Source organism: Bos javanicus, chromosome 3, assembly GCF_032452875.1.
Source record: "Bos javanicus breed banteng chromosome 3, ARS-OSU_banteng_1.0, whole genome shotgun sequence".
Taxonomy (NCBI): domain Eukaryota; kingdom Metazoa; phylum Chordata; class Mammalia; order Artiodactyla; family Bovidae; genus Bos; species Bos javanicus.
The window spans coordinates 117,549,153-117,567,303 of NC_083870.1; the positions used below are offsets into that span (position 1 = coordinate 117,549,153).

The 18,151-nt window shown below is 53.1% G+C and overlaps 1 protein-coding gene across 1 annotated transcript in view; it reads left to right on the plus strand.

Annotated features, from left to right (window-relative positions):
• RAMP1 (receptor activity modifying protein 1) overlaps window positions 1-17,095 on the plus strand; it is a 41,116-nt gene extending 24,021 nt beyond the window's left edge. The window contains exon 3 of the mRNA XM_061412789.1: window positions 16,468-17,095. Coding sequence (XP_061268773.1) covers window positions 16,468-16,723 — 256 coding nt within the window. The 3' untranslated portion in view covers window positions 16,724-17,095. The remainder of the gene's footprint in view (window positions 1-16,467) is intronic.
• Window positions 17,096-18,151: the final 1,056 nt, after the last annotated feature.

Genomic DNA, 18,151 nt, shown 5'->3' on the forward strand with positions numbered 1-18,151 from the left:
CGCTGGGGACGTGAGCCGATGGGGAGCACCAGTGCATGACACCCCTCCCCACCTGGTCCCAGAGCAGGTGGGGGAGGTTTGAGACCCCTCTCCTGGAAGCCAGGTGGGTCTGCAGTTTCCCCGTGACACCTATTTCCCTGTGTCTCCATCCTCCGGGTGCTCATGGTCCAGGCTTGTGTCCCAGGGTGATTTGGGGCCACGGAGAAGCCCCTGAGGATGCCTGGGAGCTTCTCCCTTGCTGGGGGGACTTGCCCTCCTGCATGGGCACGTGTTCCCGGGGTGGTAGAACAGTATCACCAGGCCAGGGGATCAGGGGCAGCCAGGTGCCTCAGGGGGGTGGGGTGGGCATCTCAGGTGGGGCTTCTTAGCCTCATGACTGCCTCCTACTAGGCAAGGTGGGGGACTCACGCCCCCTTGCTGGGAGCCTGGGACCACTCTACCCATTTTAAAGGTAGAAGCATGGAGCCTCAGTTCTCAAAGCCCACCGCTGGTCGCTGTCCTGTGGTACAGAATGTTCTGCGGCCCTGCCCCAACCCTCAGTGTTGCCTTGAGCTCCAGACAAGATGGGCCAGCCAGGAGGGGGCCAGCTGGGCATGGGCAGCTGGCGGGACATGTGGTTGGGGGTGAGCTCATGCTGGGGGCCCTTACTGAGGAGGGGAAGGTAGTCCGTCAAGGCTTTGGTAAGCTCTCGGGGGTCCCAGGAGAATCCAGTGGCATCAGGGAGACAGAGAACCACCAGGGCAGGGGGACGGGGGCCAGGGCCCTGCCCAGGCCCAGGGGCGGGGCCGCAGGGCCTGGAGGCGGAATCCCGTCCCTCTGGCCGCCAACGTGGCTTCCCGAAGGCCGTTAGAGTCCAAATATAGCGCCCTGGCAGTCCTGCTTAATCCCGGGCTCAGACAGGCATGTTCACCCATGTCCTGGCAAGGGCAGGGCCCTGGGCCCCAGCAGGCTGGGTGCGGCCAGCTGGGGACTTCACCCTGCTGGACCTGGGTGTCCACACAGTGGTCCTAGGAGATCCCAGGGTGGCAGCGGGTCAGAGGGGTCCCACTGGCCTGGCCACCAGTGGGCACTGCTCCTGGTGTCCTCAGACCCGGGGCCAAGCGCTGTGAGCACAGTCACACCCCACCTACCGACCCTTGGAAGACACCCCCTGCATTTGGAAACTGGAGCCTCCCTCCTCGCACCGCAGACCCCCGGAGCCAGGTCCTGCTGCAGCCTGATCCTGAGGTGGTGGTGTGCCCTGCTGCCCGTGGGGAGCCCGGCCTGGCAGCGCCCAGCTGGTGTCTGATGCCAGAGTGGCTGCTTTCGGAGCCAGGGACGGACTCCTCCCAGCCAGGGCAGAGGGGCCCAGAGTCCTTCCTGCCCGGAGCAGAGCCCATGGAAGAGGGCCAATGGGGGAGGCCCCTCCCCAACGGGGTTAGCGGTCTACATGTAGGAGGCAAGCAGACCCCAAGTCAGACCCCTGGGCCAGCCACCTCACTGCCCTCTGGGGCCACTTGATTGGTCGCCTGCCCAGCTCCCTGGGCTGCCAGGCGGGGCGGAGTCTGGGCGCCATGTGAATGGCCTCAGTGTGTCCTGTCCGCTGAACAACAGAGGGTTTCGCTGTCACAGGGATGGGGCATGTCCACTCGGAGGTCACAGCCAGCTTCGGGGTGTGCGGGCCATGCACCCCAGCCTAAGTGAGTCCCCATTCTGCATGCCCGCAGCTCCCTCCTAGTTACAGGGTGTCCATCGCCCAGCGGGGCGAGACTGGGCCTGTCCTGCCTCAGGGCCCGGTGTGCACGTGCTCCCAGCAGGAGCCCAGACCCCCTTGTGGACATCAGACCAGCCCCACCTGCCGCAGGGTGTCTGAAGAGGCGGGTGCCTGCCCCCCTCAGTCTCTGCAGCCTTGGGTCCCTGAAGTCCAGTCTCCCCGCACGGCACCCAGCAGCCCCTCTGTCCCCTCTGGGCCTTCCTGCTCCTCCGTGCGGGTGCGTCTCACAGGCTGGGCTCCACTGAGGAATCCTGGGGGCGGGCAAGGAGGGGGTGCTCTCTCTACAGAGCCTGGAGAGGGAGCAGAGGCCCAGTGGCCTGACCAGTGCCAAGCTCAGGACACCAGGACGGGGTGGAGAGCTGCCCGGCATGGTGGCAAAGCTCCGGGTTGTCCCCCAAACTCTGTGGACATCTTCCAGAAACACAGGAAAACGGTGACGTCCTCAGTTGATAGCAGTCACCTTCAGTTCAGTTCAGCCGCTCAGTCGTGTCCGACTCTTCATAACCTCATGGACCGCAGCATGCCAGGCCTCCCTGTCCATCACCAACTCTCTGAGTTTGCTCAAACTCATGTCCATCAAGTCAGGGATGCCATCCAACCATCTCATCCTCTGTCGTGTCCCCCTCTCCTCCTACCCTCAATCTTTCCCAGCATCAGGGTCTTTTCCAATGAGTCAGTCCTTCGCATCAGGTGGCCAGAGTATTGGAGTTTCGGCTTCAACATCAGTCCTTCCAATGAACACTCAGGACTGATCTCCTTTAGGATGGACTGGTTGGATCTCCTTGCAGTCCAAGGGACTCGCAGGAGTCTTCTCCAACACCACAGTTCAAAAACATCAATTCTTTGGCGCTCAACCTTCCTTATGTTCCAACTCTCACTCTCATACATGACCACTGGAAAAACCATAGCCTTGACTAGATGGACCTTTTTGGCAAAGTAATGTCTCTGCTTTATAATATGCTGTCTAGGTTGGTCATAATTTTCTCTCCAAGGAGTAAGCGTCTTTTAATTTCATGGCCGTAGTCACCATCTGCAGTGATTTTGGAGCCAAAAAAAATAAAGTCTGCCACTGTTTCCACTGTTTCCCCATCTATTTGCCATGAAGTGATGGGACCAGATGCCATGATCTTAGTTTCCTGAATGTTGAGCTTTAAGCCAACTTTTTCACTCGCCTCTTTCACTTTCATCAAGAGGCTCTTTAGTTCTTCTTCACTTTCTGTTATAAGGGTGGTGTCATCTGCATATCTGAGGTTATTGATATTTCTCCCGGCAATCTTGATTCCAGCTTGTGCTTCTTCCAGTCCAGCGTTTCTCATGATGTACTCTGCATATAAGTTAAATAAGTAGGGTGACAATATCCAGCCTCGATGGACTCCTTTTCCTATTTGGAACCAGTCTGTTGTTCCATGTCCAGTTCTAACTGTTGTTTCCTGACCTGCACACAGATTTCTCAGGAGGCAGGTCAGGTGGTCTGGTATTCCCATCTCTTTCAGAATTTTCCAGAGTTTGATGATCCACACAGTCAAAGGCTTTGGCATAGTCAATAAAGCAGAAATAGATGTTTTTCTGGAACTCTTGCTTTTTCGATGATCCAGCAGATGTTGGCAATTTGATCTCTGGTTCCTCTGCCTTTTCTAAAGCCAGCTTGAACATCAGGAAGTTTCCGGTTCGTGTGTTGCTGAAGCCTGGCTTGGAGGATTCTGAGCATCACTTTACTAGCATCACCTTGGCTGGGCGCTTTTCCCGGTGGGGGTCGGGGAGTGGGGACCGCCCCACATGCACTGGCTTCCTGGCAGCCATCTCAGCCCTGGGCCTTCTGCCCAGTTGGATCCCACAGCTCAGAGATCCTGAGCCTCTTGCCTGAGGACACACAGCAGCTTCACAGGGCAGCTGGCTGAGGCAGAAGCGGAAATCTGGCTTCCCAAGCCGCATGCCCTGCCTGGAGGAGGGGGCATCCTTCCAACCCACCCAGGGCCCCCCACACACAGCCCGGCCCCACGTGCTGCACACCGTGCTTCCAGGCGGCCGCGACTGGTCTGGAAGACTCAGCTCAGGGTGCCCCCCCATCCTTCCCCGAGGTGCGCCTCCAGCTTACGGGGTCTGAGTGGGGACTGATACACTGCCAGCTCTGAGTGCAGAGACTGCGGCCTGTGCTTCTGAGAGGCGTCTGCACCGGGGGCCTGGGACTCCCTGCTGCAGAGCCCCTATGCAGCTGGGGAACCCAGGTGTCCCCAGGGCTCATCTGTCCACACTGGGGTCCTGGACAGCCCAGGCTAGAAGGGACAGTGACCCCCCCGCCCCAATGCCCCTTCCCTCCCAGCCCAGGCTCAGGGGACAAGGACTCTGAGTGGCTCCTGGAGTCACAGACATGTCAGCCTCCTCCACGGGGCAAGGTGTGCCCCGTGCCAGGCCCGGGGTACAGCAGGGAACCCGAGGTCACACCCCAGGCGGACAGACAGCACATGGGCGGCTGCAGCACCTGCAGGGATGGGGGAGACACAGGGGTCCCAGGGCCCGGAGGTCACGCCTAGGGGTGTATCCCCACAGTACTGAGCTGGAGACAGGAATGTATGCAGGCAGGTGGCGAGGTGGCTGGGGGCATCGGACGAAGGGGTCCCCCTCTCCGTCCCTGCTGTGGACCAGGGCTGGGAGAACCATTTCCTCTGGAACAGGAGATGCAAAATCCGGCCTGAGGGTCACTGAGTGGGTCATTCCTAAGTGGGTCCTGAGAGGCGGCTGGAAACAAGACCGCATGAGAAGAAACAGGCTCAGAATTTCCCAGAACTCCCCCTCCCCCGTGTCTGCAAGGCAAGAAGCTCTAGGCGGCCAGGCGGGAGGAGATCCTGGGGACTCAGCGCCTGTCTGTACTGAGTGGGGCAGCCCTCTGTGCAGCGTCCCCCAAGCTCCATGGACCCCAGAACACTGCTGGCATTTGCCTTGGTGGAATGTCTCAGGAGTGGGACAGTCAGGCTGGCTCCAGGCCAGGAGAAGAGAGAATGAAAGAGCAAAAGACAGAGGAGCTGAAGCCAGAGGCCCCAGGGTGGGAGGGGACGGTGAGAATGAGGACTGAGAGGGCTTGTCCAAGAGGGCGGAGTCCCGCAGTCTCCCCAAGTACCTGGCTTCCTCTGCTGTCTAGGTGATGGAACCTCCAGATGGGGGTGTCTCCTGAGGGACAGAGAAAACGCCAGCCTCTTTCCACTTTTCTTCCTCTTCTTACCTTGAACAGCCCCCTTCCAAGATCCTTTTTTCTCACCTTTATTCATATCATTTTCATTTTCCAAGAAGAATGGCATTTGTCCACCTCGCTCAGCAAGTGCCGGTGGTCTGGGAGGTACTGTTTAGCCAGGGAGCTGGTCTTGTGAAGATGGGAGCTGGAACTGACCTCTGCCATTCAGGCTTGGTATGAAGCCTGTCGCGTTGTTTGTTTATTTGTTGACCCGGGAGTATTAGGGGGCACCTCCTAAGCGTGTGTCATTCCTGGACAGACATGGAGCTCGTGGTTCCCAGTGCTCCCAGGGAAGATGGGTTTGCCCAGACATGTAGAACAGGAGTCAGCAGACAGAGACCCAGTGTAGTGGGAACCTAGGAAACACCCGCAAGAGTGCGTTTGCACGCCGTGGTCATGCTGACTGCAAAGCGTTCCTGGCGAGGTGTCCTGTGGGTCAGCCCTAGGCTGGCAGAAATGCATGAAGACGCCTATCACTTGGTCTCGGTGGATTTTTCCAGCTGGGTGGAATCTCTCTGATCTCCCTAGTTTAGGGAGGGCTTCGCAGAATGGTGTCCACCTGCCCCCCACCCCCATAGCAAGTCCTTGGGGTCCAGTGAGCCCAGGTACACTGCTGGCTCGGGTCCCACCAGCACAGCACAAGTTTGCAGGTGACTCCAGAGTTCGAAGTGAAATGTTTTCAATCCAACCATCAAGAGGACTTCTTATATGCTCCCTGCAGTGTCAAGAAAAACAAAAGATGCCCTGTCCTGTGCAGCCTCCAGGCACTGTGGGTCTGGGGAACAGTCCCCCAGGTGGGCTTGGTTACCCGCCCTGAGGGCCACTCGGTCCCTCCTGTGTGTGGTTGGAGGCCCTTTGCAGAGATGAGCTGGCCTGGCACACTGGCTCCGAGCCTGGAGCCTGACGTAGGGTGGGCCAGCCCATGGCTTTCTGCCACCAGAGGAAGTGGCCTGGTGAGCTGTCAGCCCCTCCCAACTTTGGAAAGGTCCTGAAGTGGCTATTTATGAAATCTTGGGTGGGAGCGAAGGTGGAAAAACCAGGGGGAAGGCAGACCTGGCCACCTAAAACATAAACGGGTTCCTAATTGTGATGAAAATGCCTCAATAGCAAACGTGATGTTTGCTATTCATTTGAGAGATTTTGTTTTATCACATTAAGAAGAACTTCTTTGTGCTTTACAAAGTTGGGCTTTTTTAAAAATCAGAAATGAATGTTTAGTTTTATCAAACGCCTTTGCCACATGTATCAAAACGATTGCTGCTTTCCTTTGACAAACTGAAGTATGATTTTATAGTAATAGCACTGAAGCCTTCCTGAAATAAACCCACTTTATTCTATACACTAGCTTAAAGTTGCTAGTGTTTGAAAAAGGACATCTGTGTCTATTTATAAGTGAAAGTGAACATCTGTTGCATGAGCCTGCCTGTTCCCAGGCACGTGGGCGGGCCATCTTAAGAGGTTTGGGATCAGGGTTTTGTTAACTATTTCAAAGAGCTGAGAAGCTTGACATCTTTTTCTGTGACCTTAAGAATCTGAAAGAACGGCCTGAGTCTAGCACCTTTTGTGAAAGTAGTTCTTTAGCAATTTTTTTCTTTTTTCCTCTCAGATTTTCAACTTTATAAGTCAAGATCATCATTTATAATCTCCCCCAAAGCATTCCCATTCATCAAAGACTTTCCAATTTTTAACATACATGTTTTGCATGTTAGTCTCATACTTTTTCTAATCTTTTAACTATGGTTTTGTATGTTGGTGTTTTCTCTGCTTTTTTTCTGGATTATCACAAATGTGATCATTTCATTGTAGCTATTTTTCTAAAGAATCAACTGCTGAATCTACTTATTCATTTTTATGTTTTTAAAAAATATCAATAAATACTAGTTTTCAATAATTAGTAATGCATTTAAACTATTTGCCCTTTGGAGAGATCTATTTTGTGTTTCTTTATTTAAATGTCTTTATTTGGATTCTTACTTCATTTATTTTCATTTATTTTTAGTAATAATAAGATAAATTACAACTGCAGATTTTTCTCAAAATTCAGTTTTGCCTTGATTTCATTAATTTTTACATGCAGTGTTGCCATTATTTTTTCTTAACAACCTATAATTGAATTTTTAAATGCCATTTGGCCCTGAAATTATATAAGAGTGATCTTTCATTTCTAGGAGTTAATTGTTTTTTAATTTTATCCTTTTTTTTTACTAATTTCTAGTTTCTGATATTGTAGCCAAAGACTTAAAATCTCCACTTTGAGAATTTACCAAGTTTTCCTTTGCGGCCTAAATAGGATCCTGGGACTTTTAAAAAGCTTGTTAATTCTTTGCAGGATAGAAACTTCCTCATATAGTCACTGAAATCAGGTTTATTAAGTTTATTTTTCATTTTTATGCTAGTTACTATTCACTCAACCTGGAGAGGTGTGTTACAGCCCCCCACAAGAAGAGTCTGTCCTGATTACTCACAGCAGGAGGCTCTCTGGACCCTGCGGACCTGTGACAATGCCCTTCTCCGTATGAACGCCCCTCTCTTCCCGGCTACCAGGTTACCGGGTTACCAGGTTACCGGGTTACCAGGTTACAGTCTTCTGCCCTGGATTGTGCTCCATCGCCCCCGCGTCCTCTCCTGTCTCCAGGCAGATCCGTCCCTTTCTCTTCCTTCTGCTTTTGTTTCTCTTGCCTTTGAGATGACTGCTATGAACAGTCAGCTGATGAATGGGGCTTTGTTTTTCCCTACACTCTCCCTGCCCTCATGGTGTTTGCAGTCTAGAAACCGAGACCAACAGTGAGTGAACAATCCTGAGTTAAAAGTTCAGATACGAAGAAGGACACAGCTGTGAAGGAAAACCCTACTTTGCTGGGGATCCTAACGAGTTGAAGCATCAGAAAAAAAGGCCTGTTTGAGGAGGTGACATCTGAGGGACATGCAGATACTGGCCTTGTGACGACCAGGTGAACGGTCTTCCACACAGAAAGTGCAGCATGTGCAAAGGTCCTGAGGCAGAAACACCAGCCAGGCAGGGTGGCCAGGGGGAGAAGGAGGGGCACAGTTGAGAGTGAGGGGCGGGGGCTGCATGAGAGCTTTTGAATGCAGCGCAGGTGCGGGGAGGGGGCAGAGCATTGAAGGTATGAAGCAAGGGCGAGCTGGTGTGGGCAGTGGGCGAGGCTGGAGAGCACAGAGGCCAGGGCTCTGGCCCCAGGAGCCCATGGTGGACAGAGCCCAAACTGCAGAAGAGAGGAAAGCGGAGGAGGAAGATGATGGCTGCCTTTGGACAGCAAGGATATCCAACCAGTCCATCCTAAAGGAAATCAGTCCTGAATATTCATTGGAAGGACTGATGCTGAAGCTGAAGCTCCAATCCTTTGGCTACCTGATGCGAAGAACTGACTCACTGGAAAAGACTCTGATGCTGGGAAAGATTGAAGGCAGGAGGAGAAGGGGACAACAGAAGATGAGATGGTTGGATGGCATTACCAATGCCACGGACATGAGTTTGAGCAAGCTCCGGGAGTTGATGATGGACAGGGAAGCCTGGCATGTTGCAGTCCATGGGGTCGCAGAGAGTTGGACACGACTGAGTCACTGAACTGAACTGACTGAGCTGCTAAGCTGAGTAGGGGGAGGAGAAGAGACACAGATGCCCACGCCCCTGGCCCACGATCAGTGCAGAGAAATGAAAGCTGGTCAGTGACGGGGCTGCAGGAGGGGAGGGAACCCCTGGAAATGGGGGGACCCAAGGCAACTCAGAGAGGGCAAGGCTTCCCAGCCAAGAATGAGAGGTGGGGCTAGGCCGGGGGCACCCCGAGAGTCAGGTACATGGACAGCCCGCTGTGCCCAGGAAGGCTTCAGATGGGGGTGAGGATGTCAGGAGTGTTGGAGGTTGCAGTCGCAGGGCCCGGCAGAGAAGTGAAGCAGCGCCGCAGAGCGCGGAGGACCCTCACGGGCGGGAAGGGCGCGGTCAGATGAGGCAGGCCACAGATGGGCAGATGGAGCGAGAAGACAGAGAGCCCCGAGCGAGAGACGGGGCGGGGTGGGGGGTGCTGACCGCGAGGGAGGGGGTCTCTGGGGAAGAGGTCAGGGGAGGAGGGACCAAGGAGAGGCGGTCCCCGAGGAGGGGGCGCCATCTGGTGGCCTCGTCCTTCCGGCAAGAAGGGTCCAGGGAGCGCGGGGTCCTTGGACGCCTGGGGCGGGGAGCCAGCGGGCGGATGGATGCCAAAGGGGGTCCTGGCCTCGGGGCCCTCTCAGCCCCCAGGCGCAGACGCCCCTCGGAGACTGGGCATCTCATCCCCGCAGCATCCGTGTGGAACCCGAGAGGAGGAGAGGGCCCTCTGGCCGGCCGCGCCCCCGAATTGCCACAGCCTTGTATCTCTCCGAGGAGTCCGCCCCTCCTCCCACTACATCCTGGAGCAGCGCTTCCCGCCCCCCGACCTGAGGGAGGAGGGGAGTCCCAGAGCTCTATCCCACCCCACTCCGGAGCGGCCTCGGGGGCAGAACCCCCGTGCTGGAAGCAGAGGGTGGGAGAGGGGGCGTCCCCAAGGTGGTCCCCGGGCCGGGACTGACCCCACCCAAGTGGGGCAGAGGTTAGGCCGGTGGAAGGAAGGAAGGCCGCAGGCTGCGGGCCTGCTGGGCCTGGCGGGGGTCTGCAGGAGTGAGTAGGAGCCCGGGGCCACCGCAGCCCCTCTGAGCCCTGGGCGGTGCCAGACGTGCAGCGGCCCCGCCCCCAGCAAGGTGCCACCCGCCAGGCAGCGGGGCTGAGGGTGCTCGCGCCCCCTACCCCTCGCCAGCCGGGCTCCCGGCTGGCACTCAGTCCTCCCAGCTGCTTGGGATTCAGAGCGTTCCCTGCGCCAAAGGCTAAGGAGACGTGCTCCCCACAGCTGCAAATGCAGGGGGCTTGAGTGTCCGGCTTTCTACAGGCCTTTTAAAACATACAATTATAAAAATAATATGTGCCTGTAGGAAAAACATGAAAAAAAATCCCTCCAAAAGCGGAGATAGGAGAATAAAAGTCCACCACCCTCTAGGGGTGACAGCTCCTCTTAACGTTCCGGGGTCTTCCCCTCCTGCATGGACCGCTTTATGCTGAAACCACGCTGTCTGTGTCATTTGGTCTCCACGGCTTCTTCTGTTCAGCGTTTTAGCATAACTGTTTTCTTCCTGAATATCTTTTTATAGCTACATAGCAGAGGCTCTTGTAAGCAACTTGAGTCCCTGTCCTACTGCTTGCTCTTTTTCAAAATTAAAAATCTGTAGGAGACATCTTCTTACATGACTTTGGTCTACCTTTCATATTATTAATTTAGGAAAATTCCCAGAAATAGAATTCCTGACTCAAAGGGTATCCATGACTTTGAAGTTCTCCAGACATAATTGCCAAATAGCTTTTCAGGAAACTTTTACTAGTTTATCTTCTACTAGTAAAGATACAAACACCTGCTTCATTTCACTGTACCTTCACCAGCACTGCATAATTCTCATTTTGAAAATGGATTGTTTGGAAGTTGCTTCTTTCTTCCTTAAAAGTGAGGTTAACAATTTTTTTCCAGATGCTTGTTAGCCATTTGTATTTCTAGAACTATTCAGCCAAAAGCTGAATGAGTATCCTTCTTTGTGTCTTGGTCTCACCCACACACCTCCCTATCTACCTAACTACCATCCCCCCACATCAGTCTGGGGAAAAAAAAAACCCTGACGCCGGGAAAGACTGAGCAAGAGGAGACGGGGACAACAGGGGATGAGATGGTTGAATGGCATCACCAACTCGATAGACATGAATCTGAGCAAACTCCGGGAGAGAGTGAAGGACAGGGAAGGCTGCTGTGCTGCAGTCCGTGGGGTCTCAAAGAGTAGGACAGGACTTGGTGACTGAACAACAGCATGTCAGTCTAGCATTTAGACGGGCTCCCCAAGCTGGCCTCAAATGGGTCCCAGTCTCCTTCACGTGCCCCAGCTGCCAGAGTGCCAGGTGGTGCCACCTCCCCTACAACCAGCAGGTATTTAAAGCTGCTGGAAAAAAAAAAAAAGAAAGTGAACCAAACTCGTGGTTCCTCCTCAGATATTCTGAAGACTTAGACACACACCGCCTGGTCAACATTTACCCGAGTTTATAGAACAAGAAATGTACCCTTCAGGGACCACACACCAGTTGTCCGGAAGTTGTCCACTTACTGGGCACCTGCTGTACACCAGGTCCTTGACCTTGTTTAATTTGATCTGCCCAATAACCCTGTCAGGTCAGGACCTGTCTCTTCATTGATTATAAAGACACCAAGGCTTGGATGACCAAGGCTGGAGAAGACTCCTGAGAGTCCCTTGGACTACAAGGAGATCCAACCAGTCCATCCTAAAGGAGATCAGTCCTGAATAGTCATTGGAAGGACTGATGCTGAAGCTGAAGCTCCACTACTTTGGCCACCTGATGGGAAGAACGGACTCATTGGAAAAGACCCTGATGCTGGGAAAGATTGAAGTCAGGAGGAGAAGGGGACGACAGAGGATGAGATCGTTGGATGTCATCACCGACTCAATAGACATGAGTTTGAGCAAGCTCCGGAAGTTGGTGATGGACAGGGAAGCCTGGCGTGCTGCAGTCCATGGGGTCACAAAGAGTCGGATATGACTTAGCCACTGAACAACAATAAGGCTTGGATGGGAGAGATGAGGCCCCGGGATCACTCAGCATAAGAGGTGGAGCTGGATTTGAACCCAGTTTTTCAGGGCACCAGGGCCCATACTCAGATGCTCTACAATCAGGACCAGTCAGTCCTGATGCTGGTTGGTATCCCCAGAGCAGACAAGTCCCCTGTGGGCAGGGGCGGGCACCTTCTTGTCAACAAGAAAAAATAATCGTCAAGTGCAGTGCCAGGAGCCTGGACTTGGTGGGACCCAGACATACTGAAAACTCCCACCATACTGTTCAGGAACATTCCAAGCAAAGTTCACATGGGGGCCCAGAATAGAAAGTCTTGGCCAAAAAAGGAAAATGATTCCATTACATGAGAACTGAAAATATAGGGTTAAAGCAAGAATATTTCCTGATGATTATTTTGGCCCGTTCAGTCGGTATAATGTTCTTTTGATCAGAAGAATGTCTGTACTCTGGGGGGAATTCTTGTATCACATCCTTGCTGACAGAGCTCACAATATTTATTGAGAGTTTCAGCTGTCACTTCTGTATAAATAAACAGGATGAAGTGGGCAGCCAACTCCGCATGAAGGATATTTTTAGACGGGGGTGGAGGGGTTGGCTTTGCAGACAGGAAGGATATTTCAAGGAGAAAGTGCTTGGCCCCAGAATGGCCCACCACTGGCTCAGCCTCAACATGTGCCCAGTCTGTGGTCCCTGGTATCACAGTTTCCTGGGTCAGGGGTTCTTCCCATTCTGGCAATGCCTCCTTCAAGGGATAACCCAGCTCTATTCCTCAGGCAGAGCACAGGGGACAACATTTAGGACTGACTGTGTCACCGTGTCTGCACCACACCTAAAACTACCCATCAATTTGATGGGTCTGAGGTGGGGAAGAGGACACTCTGGTAACATGTATCCCTGTAGTTGGCCAACCACATGCTCAAAAGGCTGGTCTTTGGTTTTTAACGACACTTTCACTCACCTCGTACCAGGCTTCTAACGTGTACTAATTCATTTTTCCACAATGAGACCCAGTCTGTCCTGACTTCCTGTAGGTTTTTCCACTTCCATTTTCTGCTTGGAACATGAGTCCTTGTTCTCTTAGAAAAACCTCACACCCCTGTAGGCATGGCTCCTGCACACCATCCACCACTTCTGCCCACTCCATCCATTTAGATGGTCATGTGGACTGAGGCAGGCCTTGTGTGCATGCAGGGTCATGGCCCAAAGGGCAAGCAGGGCAGAAAGAACAGTGACCTACTGATCGAGAGACCATATGATAGGAGCTGTGGTGGAGGGGTGCTTGGGTGCTGGAGGGACCCCAACCTTTTCCCTCTGCTTTTCAATACATGCCTGAGTGTCTCCTCAATGTTGATTTATGGCTTCTGCTCTGTGTACTCATTTCCCGTCCTAAAATAAGGAAAAGCATATTTTGTAAATCTTCATTTTACTGGGAGGAACTCTTCATTTCTTTGTGTGGGTCCAAAGTTCCTTCTGTTATATTCTTTTGACTGAAGAACTTTAACATTTCTTGTAGCACAGGTCTGCTGACCACGAACTCTATAAGCTTTTTTCTGAAAAGGTCTTATTGAAAGCTCATATTTCAAAGATATTTTTGCTGAGTAAAAGATTCTGGGCAGACAGGGGTTTGTGGCCCTTCCCTCTACCCCTCCCCCCATCCCCACCTAGTACTTGAAAAATGCCACCCATTGTCTTCTGGCTTGCATAGTCTCAGTGAGAGGTCTGCCGTAGTTCACATCACACATTCCTCTGTAGATGTCTCTTTTTTTCCTGAATGACTCCAAGATTCTTTTCTTGGATTTTTTTTCCTTCACCATTGGTTTTCAGCAGTTTGACTTTAATATCTAGGTGGCTGTTGTTGCTGTTGCTTTGCTTTTTTGTTCTGTTTGGGGGGGGGGGTGTCTCTGGCCTTCTTGGATTTATGGTTTTTCATCTCATTATTTATAGAACATTCTCATTATCTCTTAAATATTTCTTCTGCCCCATTCCTTCTCCTTTTGGAATTCCAATTACAAGTTAGAGATAACATCATTGACAGTGCTCTTAATTTATCACAACTGTTAGATGCTCTGTGTTTTTCTTTTTGTTTCAGCTTGGGTAATTTCTATTCACCCATCTTCAAGTTCACTAGTTCTTTCCTCAGATGCCAAGTCTGATGATGACCTCATCAAGATGGACTCTCTGATACTGTGGGGTTTCTTCCCCCAGCATTTCTCTTTGACTTTCTTACATTTCCATCTCTGCTGAAATTCTCTGTTGGTGCATATTGTCTACTTTCTCAACTAGACCCTTTATCATATTAATATTTTTAAGTCCGTGTATGGTAGTTACCATATCTGGGTCATCTCTGAGTCAGATTCTGTTGATTGCTTTATCTTTTGACAGCAAGTCCTAATGTTTTATTGAATGCTGAACTTGCATGTTTAGAAGAGAAGAGATTGAGACAAATAGTATTTACATCTGGAAATAGTTAAGCCTCTTGTGTCAGGCTGTTATTATGGGATTTAAATTGATCTTGTGAAGAGTTGAGCTGGGTCTGGGATTTGGTGTTGCTATGGTTTCCTTCAGAGCATGATAGCCTTCAAAGATCTCTGGCAATGGGCTCCCATTGTGCTGAGGGTGGGGCTAGAGAATTTTTGTCTGTGTTCTGTGTCCCACCCTGAACACCTGTGCCACAGAGGAGGTCTCTCTACCCCTCCCTGCAGCAGAGTACTGTTGCTTGTTATTCTATGCCAGATTTATTTTGGTAGAGAGGAAGAGGCATTCCCTTGTCCTGGTCCAGTCTCAGCTTAGAAAAGCCCTAGACCATCAACGTCCTCCCTGTATCTGTGGGGGCTTGGGTGGGAGATTCCTGTCCCTCCTCCCGTGGTGTGGGGGCTTGGGTGGGAGATTCCTGTCCCTCCCCCAGTGGTGTGGTATCATGCAGGTTTCTAGGTCCAGAATGGTTTCCTACTGTCCTCCCAAGGGAAAAGAGTTTTTTCTCCCCTTCTCCCAGCCATGGTGTGTCTTCTTGTGCCCTGGGGCTGATGGCTGTGCCATCCCTCTTTCAGCAGCTCAAGGCTTAGCTTCCTGGAGATAAGGGTCTGGGAGGGCTTCAGTCCTGTTCAGCTGCAGCCACAGAGACTTAAATAGGTAAATGCACTCCCATGTTCAAAGCAGCAGAATCTGTTCATCGGGATCAGTTTTTCTCATCCTTCAGCGGCCCAAGGCAGTGTTGCTGCTTATGTGAGAAGGGTTGGGGAAATGTGTGGTGTCCGTGCCTGCCCCTTTCTCACATGCTCCCCCTAGAGCCTCATGAGAAAGAGCAAAGAGTCACGGAACCACCAGTACACCTGGGGCCCCAGGAATTCCAGACTGACCCCCTCAGCCCACCCTGAACCCTGGGCAGCTCATTATTATGCAGCTGGTACAGCAGCTGCATCCTCTTCACACAGCCTTGCTCCTCCCTGAAACTCAAGTTACACTGCTGACTTGCAGTCTCAGCTCTCTGATGGACTCAAAAAAATCTATGACTTTGTAGTTTCTTCAGCTTTGTTGGTTGTCGTTCAAGAGGAATCAGCATTCTGTTTTGCTTTTTCCATCCTAAGCAGAAGTGATACCTTCTGGAAACTACATTTTCATTTCCCCAACATTGAATCTTCATTTATTTTAAAAAATTGACTCAAAAAATTAAACGCAAACTTATAATATGATCCAGCAATTTCTGGCTTCTGAATATGCACCTGAAAGAACTGAAAGCAGAGACTTGAATATGTAATTGAACTACATGAACTGCTACATGAACTCCCAGCAGCACTTCTCACAACAGTTAAAACATAGAAGCAACCCAAATGCCTGTCAATGAGCAGATAAACAAAATGAAATATGTTCAGCCTTAAAAAGGAAGGGAACCCTGTCATGTGCAACAACATGGATGAACCTCAAGGACATTCTGTTCAGTGAAATAAGCCAATTACAAAAGGACAAAGAATATATGAGCCCACTTATGTGAGCTACCTGGAGTCATCAGATTTCACAGAGATAGAAGGCAGGAGTTGCCAGAGACTAGAGGGAAGACAGGTGTGAGTGTTTAATGGGAACAGATTTTCTGTTTGGGAATGAAATAGTTCTGGAGATGGATGGTGCTGATGGTTGCACAACAATGCCACTATAGTTAATGCCACTGGACTACACAGTTTAAAAGAGTTGAAATGGTAAATTTCATGTTATTTATATTTTAGCATAATTTACAACAAAATGTATTGGTTCTTGGCATGTACCAGGGACGCTTCTAGGCACTGGGATTACAGAGGTGAACAAACAGACAACATCCCTGTCCTTATGGTGTTTACACTCAATAGGCAAAAAGAATGCATAACCTACCAGAGTGAAGGGTGACAGCACTATGGCACAATTCCAGAGAGAGTGGGAAGATGAGGCATTGGGGTGAAGGTAGGGTGGGAAGCCTCACGACAAGTCCTGTGGACTGCTGGGGGAGCTTCCAGGCTGGGGTGGTCTGCACAGGGTGATGGGGATGGCAAGGGGCTCAAAGGGCTGAAGCTCGTTTTTCCAGACTTCTTTCTGAAGATGCTTGGCTGGTCCACCTTCTAGTCTGCCCTTGGTATGACATCATAGCTCCTAGAATCCCTTAGCTCCAGCTTGCCTTCTGGGGTCTGGCCACACGCTTCCCACACACACCCACCCAGGAGCCTTCCAGGACCTTTGTCTCTAGAACCAGTCACCACCTCAGGGCCTGGGCTTCAGTGGAGCTTGCCACAGGGGATTGGGGTGGAGAGCCCCCAGCTCGAGTCCCTCCGGGTCCTCTGCCCACCAGGGCCTGACGACCTGCTTTTCCACCTGCAGGAGCTACAGGGAGCTCTCCGACTGCACCAGGCACGTGGTGCAGAAACTGGACTGCTTCTGGCCAAACGCGGAGGTGGACAAGTTCTTCCTCGTCGTCCACCAGCGCTACTTCAGAAACTGCCCCGTCTCAGGCAGGGCCTTGCAGGACCCACCCAGCAGCGTCCTCTGCCCCTTCATCGTGGTCCCCATCCTGGTGACCCTGCTCGTGACGGTGCTGGTGGTCTGGAGGAGCAAGCGCCCAGAGGGCATCGTGTAGGCCACGGTCTGTGTGTGGGGGCAGGGGGAGGGCTGCCCGCTCACAGAAGCTGCAGAGCAGGTGGGAGGTAGGCACGGAGGCCCGGCCTGACCAAGGCTTCTGGAGCCCCAACGGCAGAGCAGACCCCCGCGCCCCCCCGCCTCCCCGCAAATCCCCTCTTCTACTGAGAAGAGCTCACCCCGGGATGCCAGCCAGAGTGGTCAAGCACACGCGTTGGCCTGGGAAGGCAGCCCAGGGGCTGGGAGGGAGCGGGCACAGCTGTTGGTCTTGCTGGGGGTGGTCTGAGCTGTCTCCCAATAACCCCCACCACAGTCGCTTCCTGCCTGTGGCCAGACTGTGGAGAAGTATTTGTGATTAAAGGATGTCCTCAAATCTGGGCAGCGTCCTTCTTTCTGGATGTGGACCAGTGGGAGTGGAGAGGGCAGACACGCCAGCCCCTCCAGACTTTCTCTGACAGGAGAGGCCCTCGCAGGGATGTCTACAGGGGAGGGTGACGGCCCCGCCAGTGTGGGAGACCCCCCGCCAGTGTGGGAGACCCCCCGCCAGTCTCCCACACTGTCTGGACCTCAGTGAGCTGGGACTCCACCCCAGACGGGGCCGGGTCTGCTCTATGTTCATGGAGGCCCCTCCCCAAAGATGGCTCGCCAGCCCCCAGGTCCCTTCTGTCCCCCAGGCTTTTCAGCGGCCGTTTCCTCTGTTTCCCTCAGGCTGCGGCAGCACGTGCTTCCCAGGCTCCCGCTTACTGCCGGGCTTCTAGAAGGTTCTGGAAACCCAAAGGGCGTGCCCTGCGCCGTCCCTCCCAGATGTCCTCAGAGCTCAGCCCGCTTCTCCGGGGTCCCTACAGCTCCCAGCCGGCCGCAGTGCCTCCAGCCCAGGAACTGCCCCCTCTCAGGCCCACTGTCCTCTGCCCAGCGGGACAGCCACCGAGGCATGGGGCCACAGCCTCTGGGCTCTCGAGTCCACACTCACGGCCCTGGGGCCCTCCTTGGCTCCCCACGGGGTGTGATCCTCCGCCTCTACCAAAGGAGCCAGAGCCGGGGCGGGGGAGGGACGGACCGGAGCAGGAGGGTGGGGCTCGGAGGGAGGCGCCAGAGAGCTGGCGGCCCTCCCTGAGGGAGCCCTCTGCCCGGGGAGCCTTCCAGAGGCAGCTTTGGGGCTGTGGTGACTTCAAGGACAGGCCCCACCTCTCCCCACGTGCTTTGCTGGCTGGAGGGGTGTGAGGGGTGGGGTGGGGTGAGCTGTGAGGTGATGGGGTGTGAGGTGGTGAAGTGATGGGGTGTGAGGTCTGAAGTGTGGGGTGGGTGTTGATGGGTGTGAGGTGATTGGGTGTGAGGTGATGGGGTGAGGTGTGAGGTCTGGGGTGTGAGGTGATGGGGTGAGGTGTGAGATCTGGGGTGTGAGGTGATGGGGTGAGGTGTGAGGTCTGGG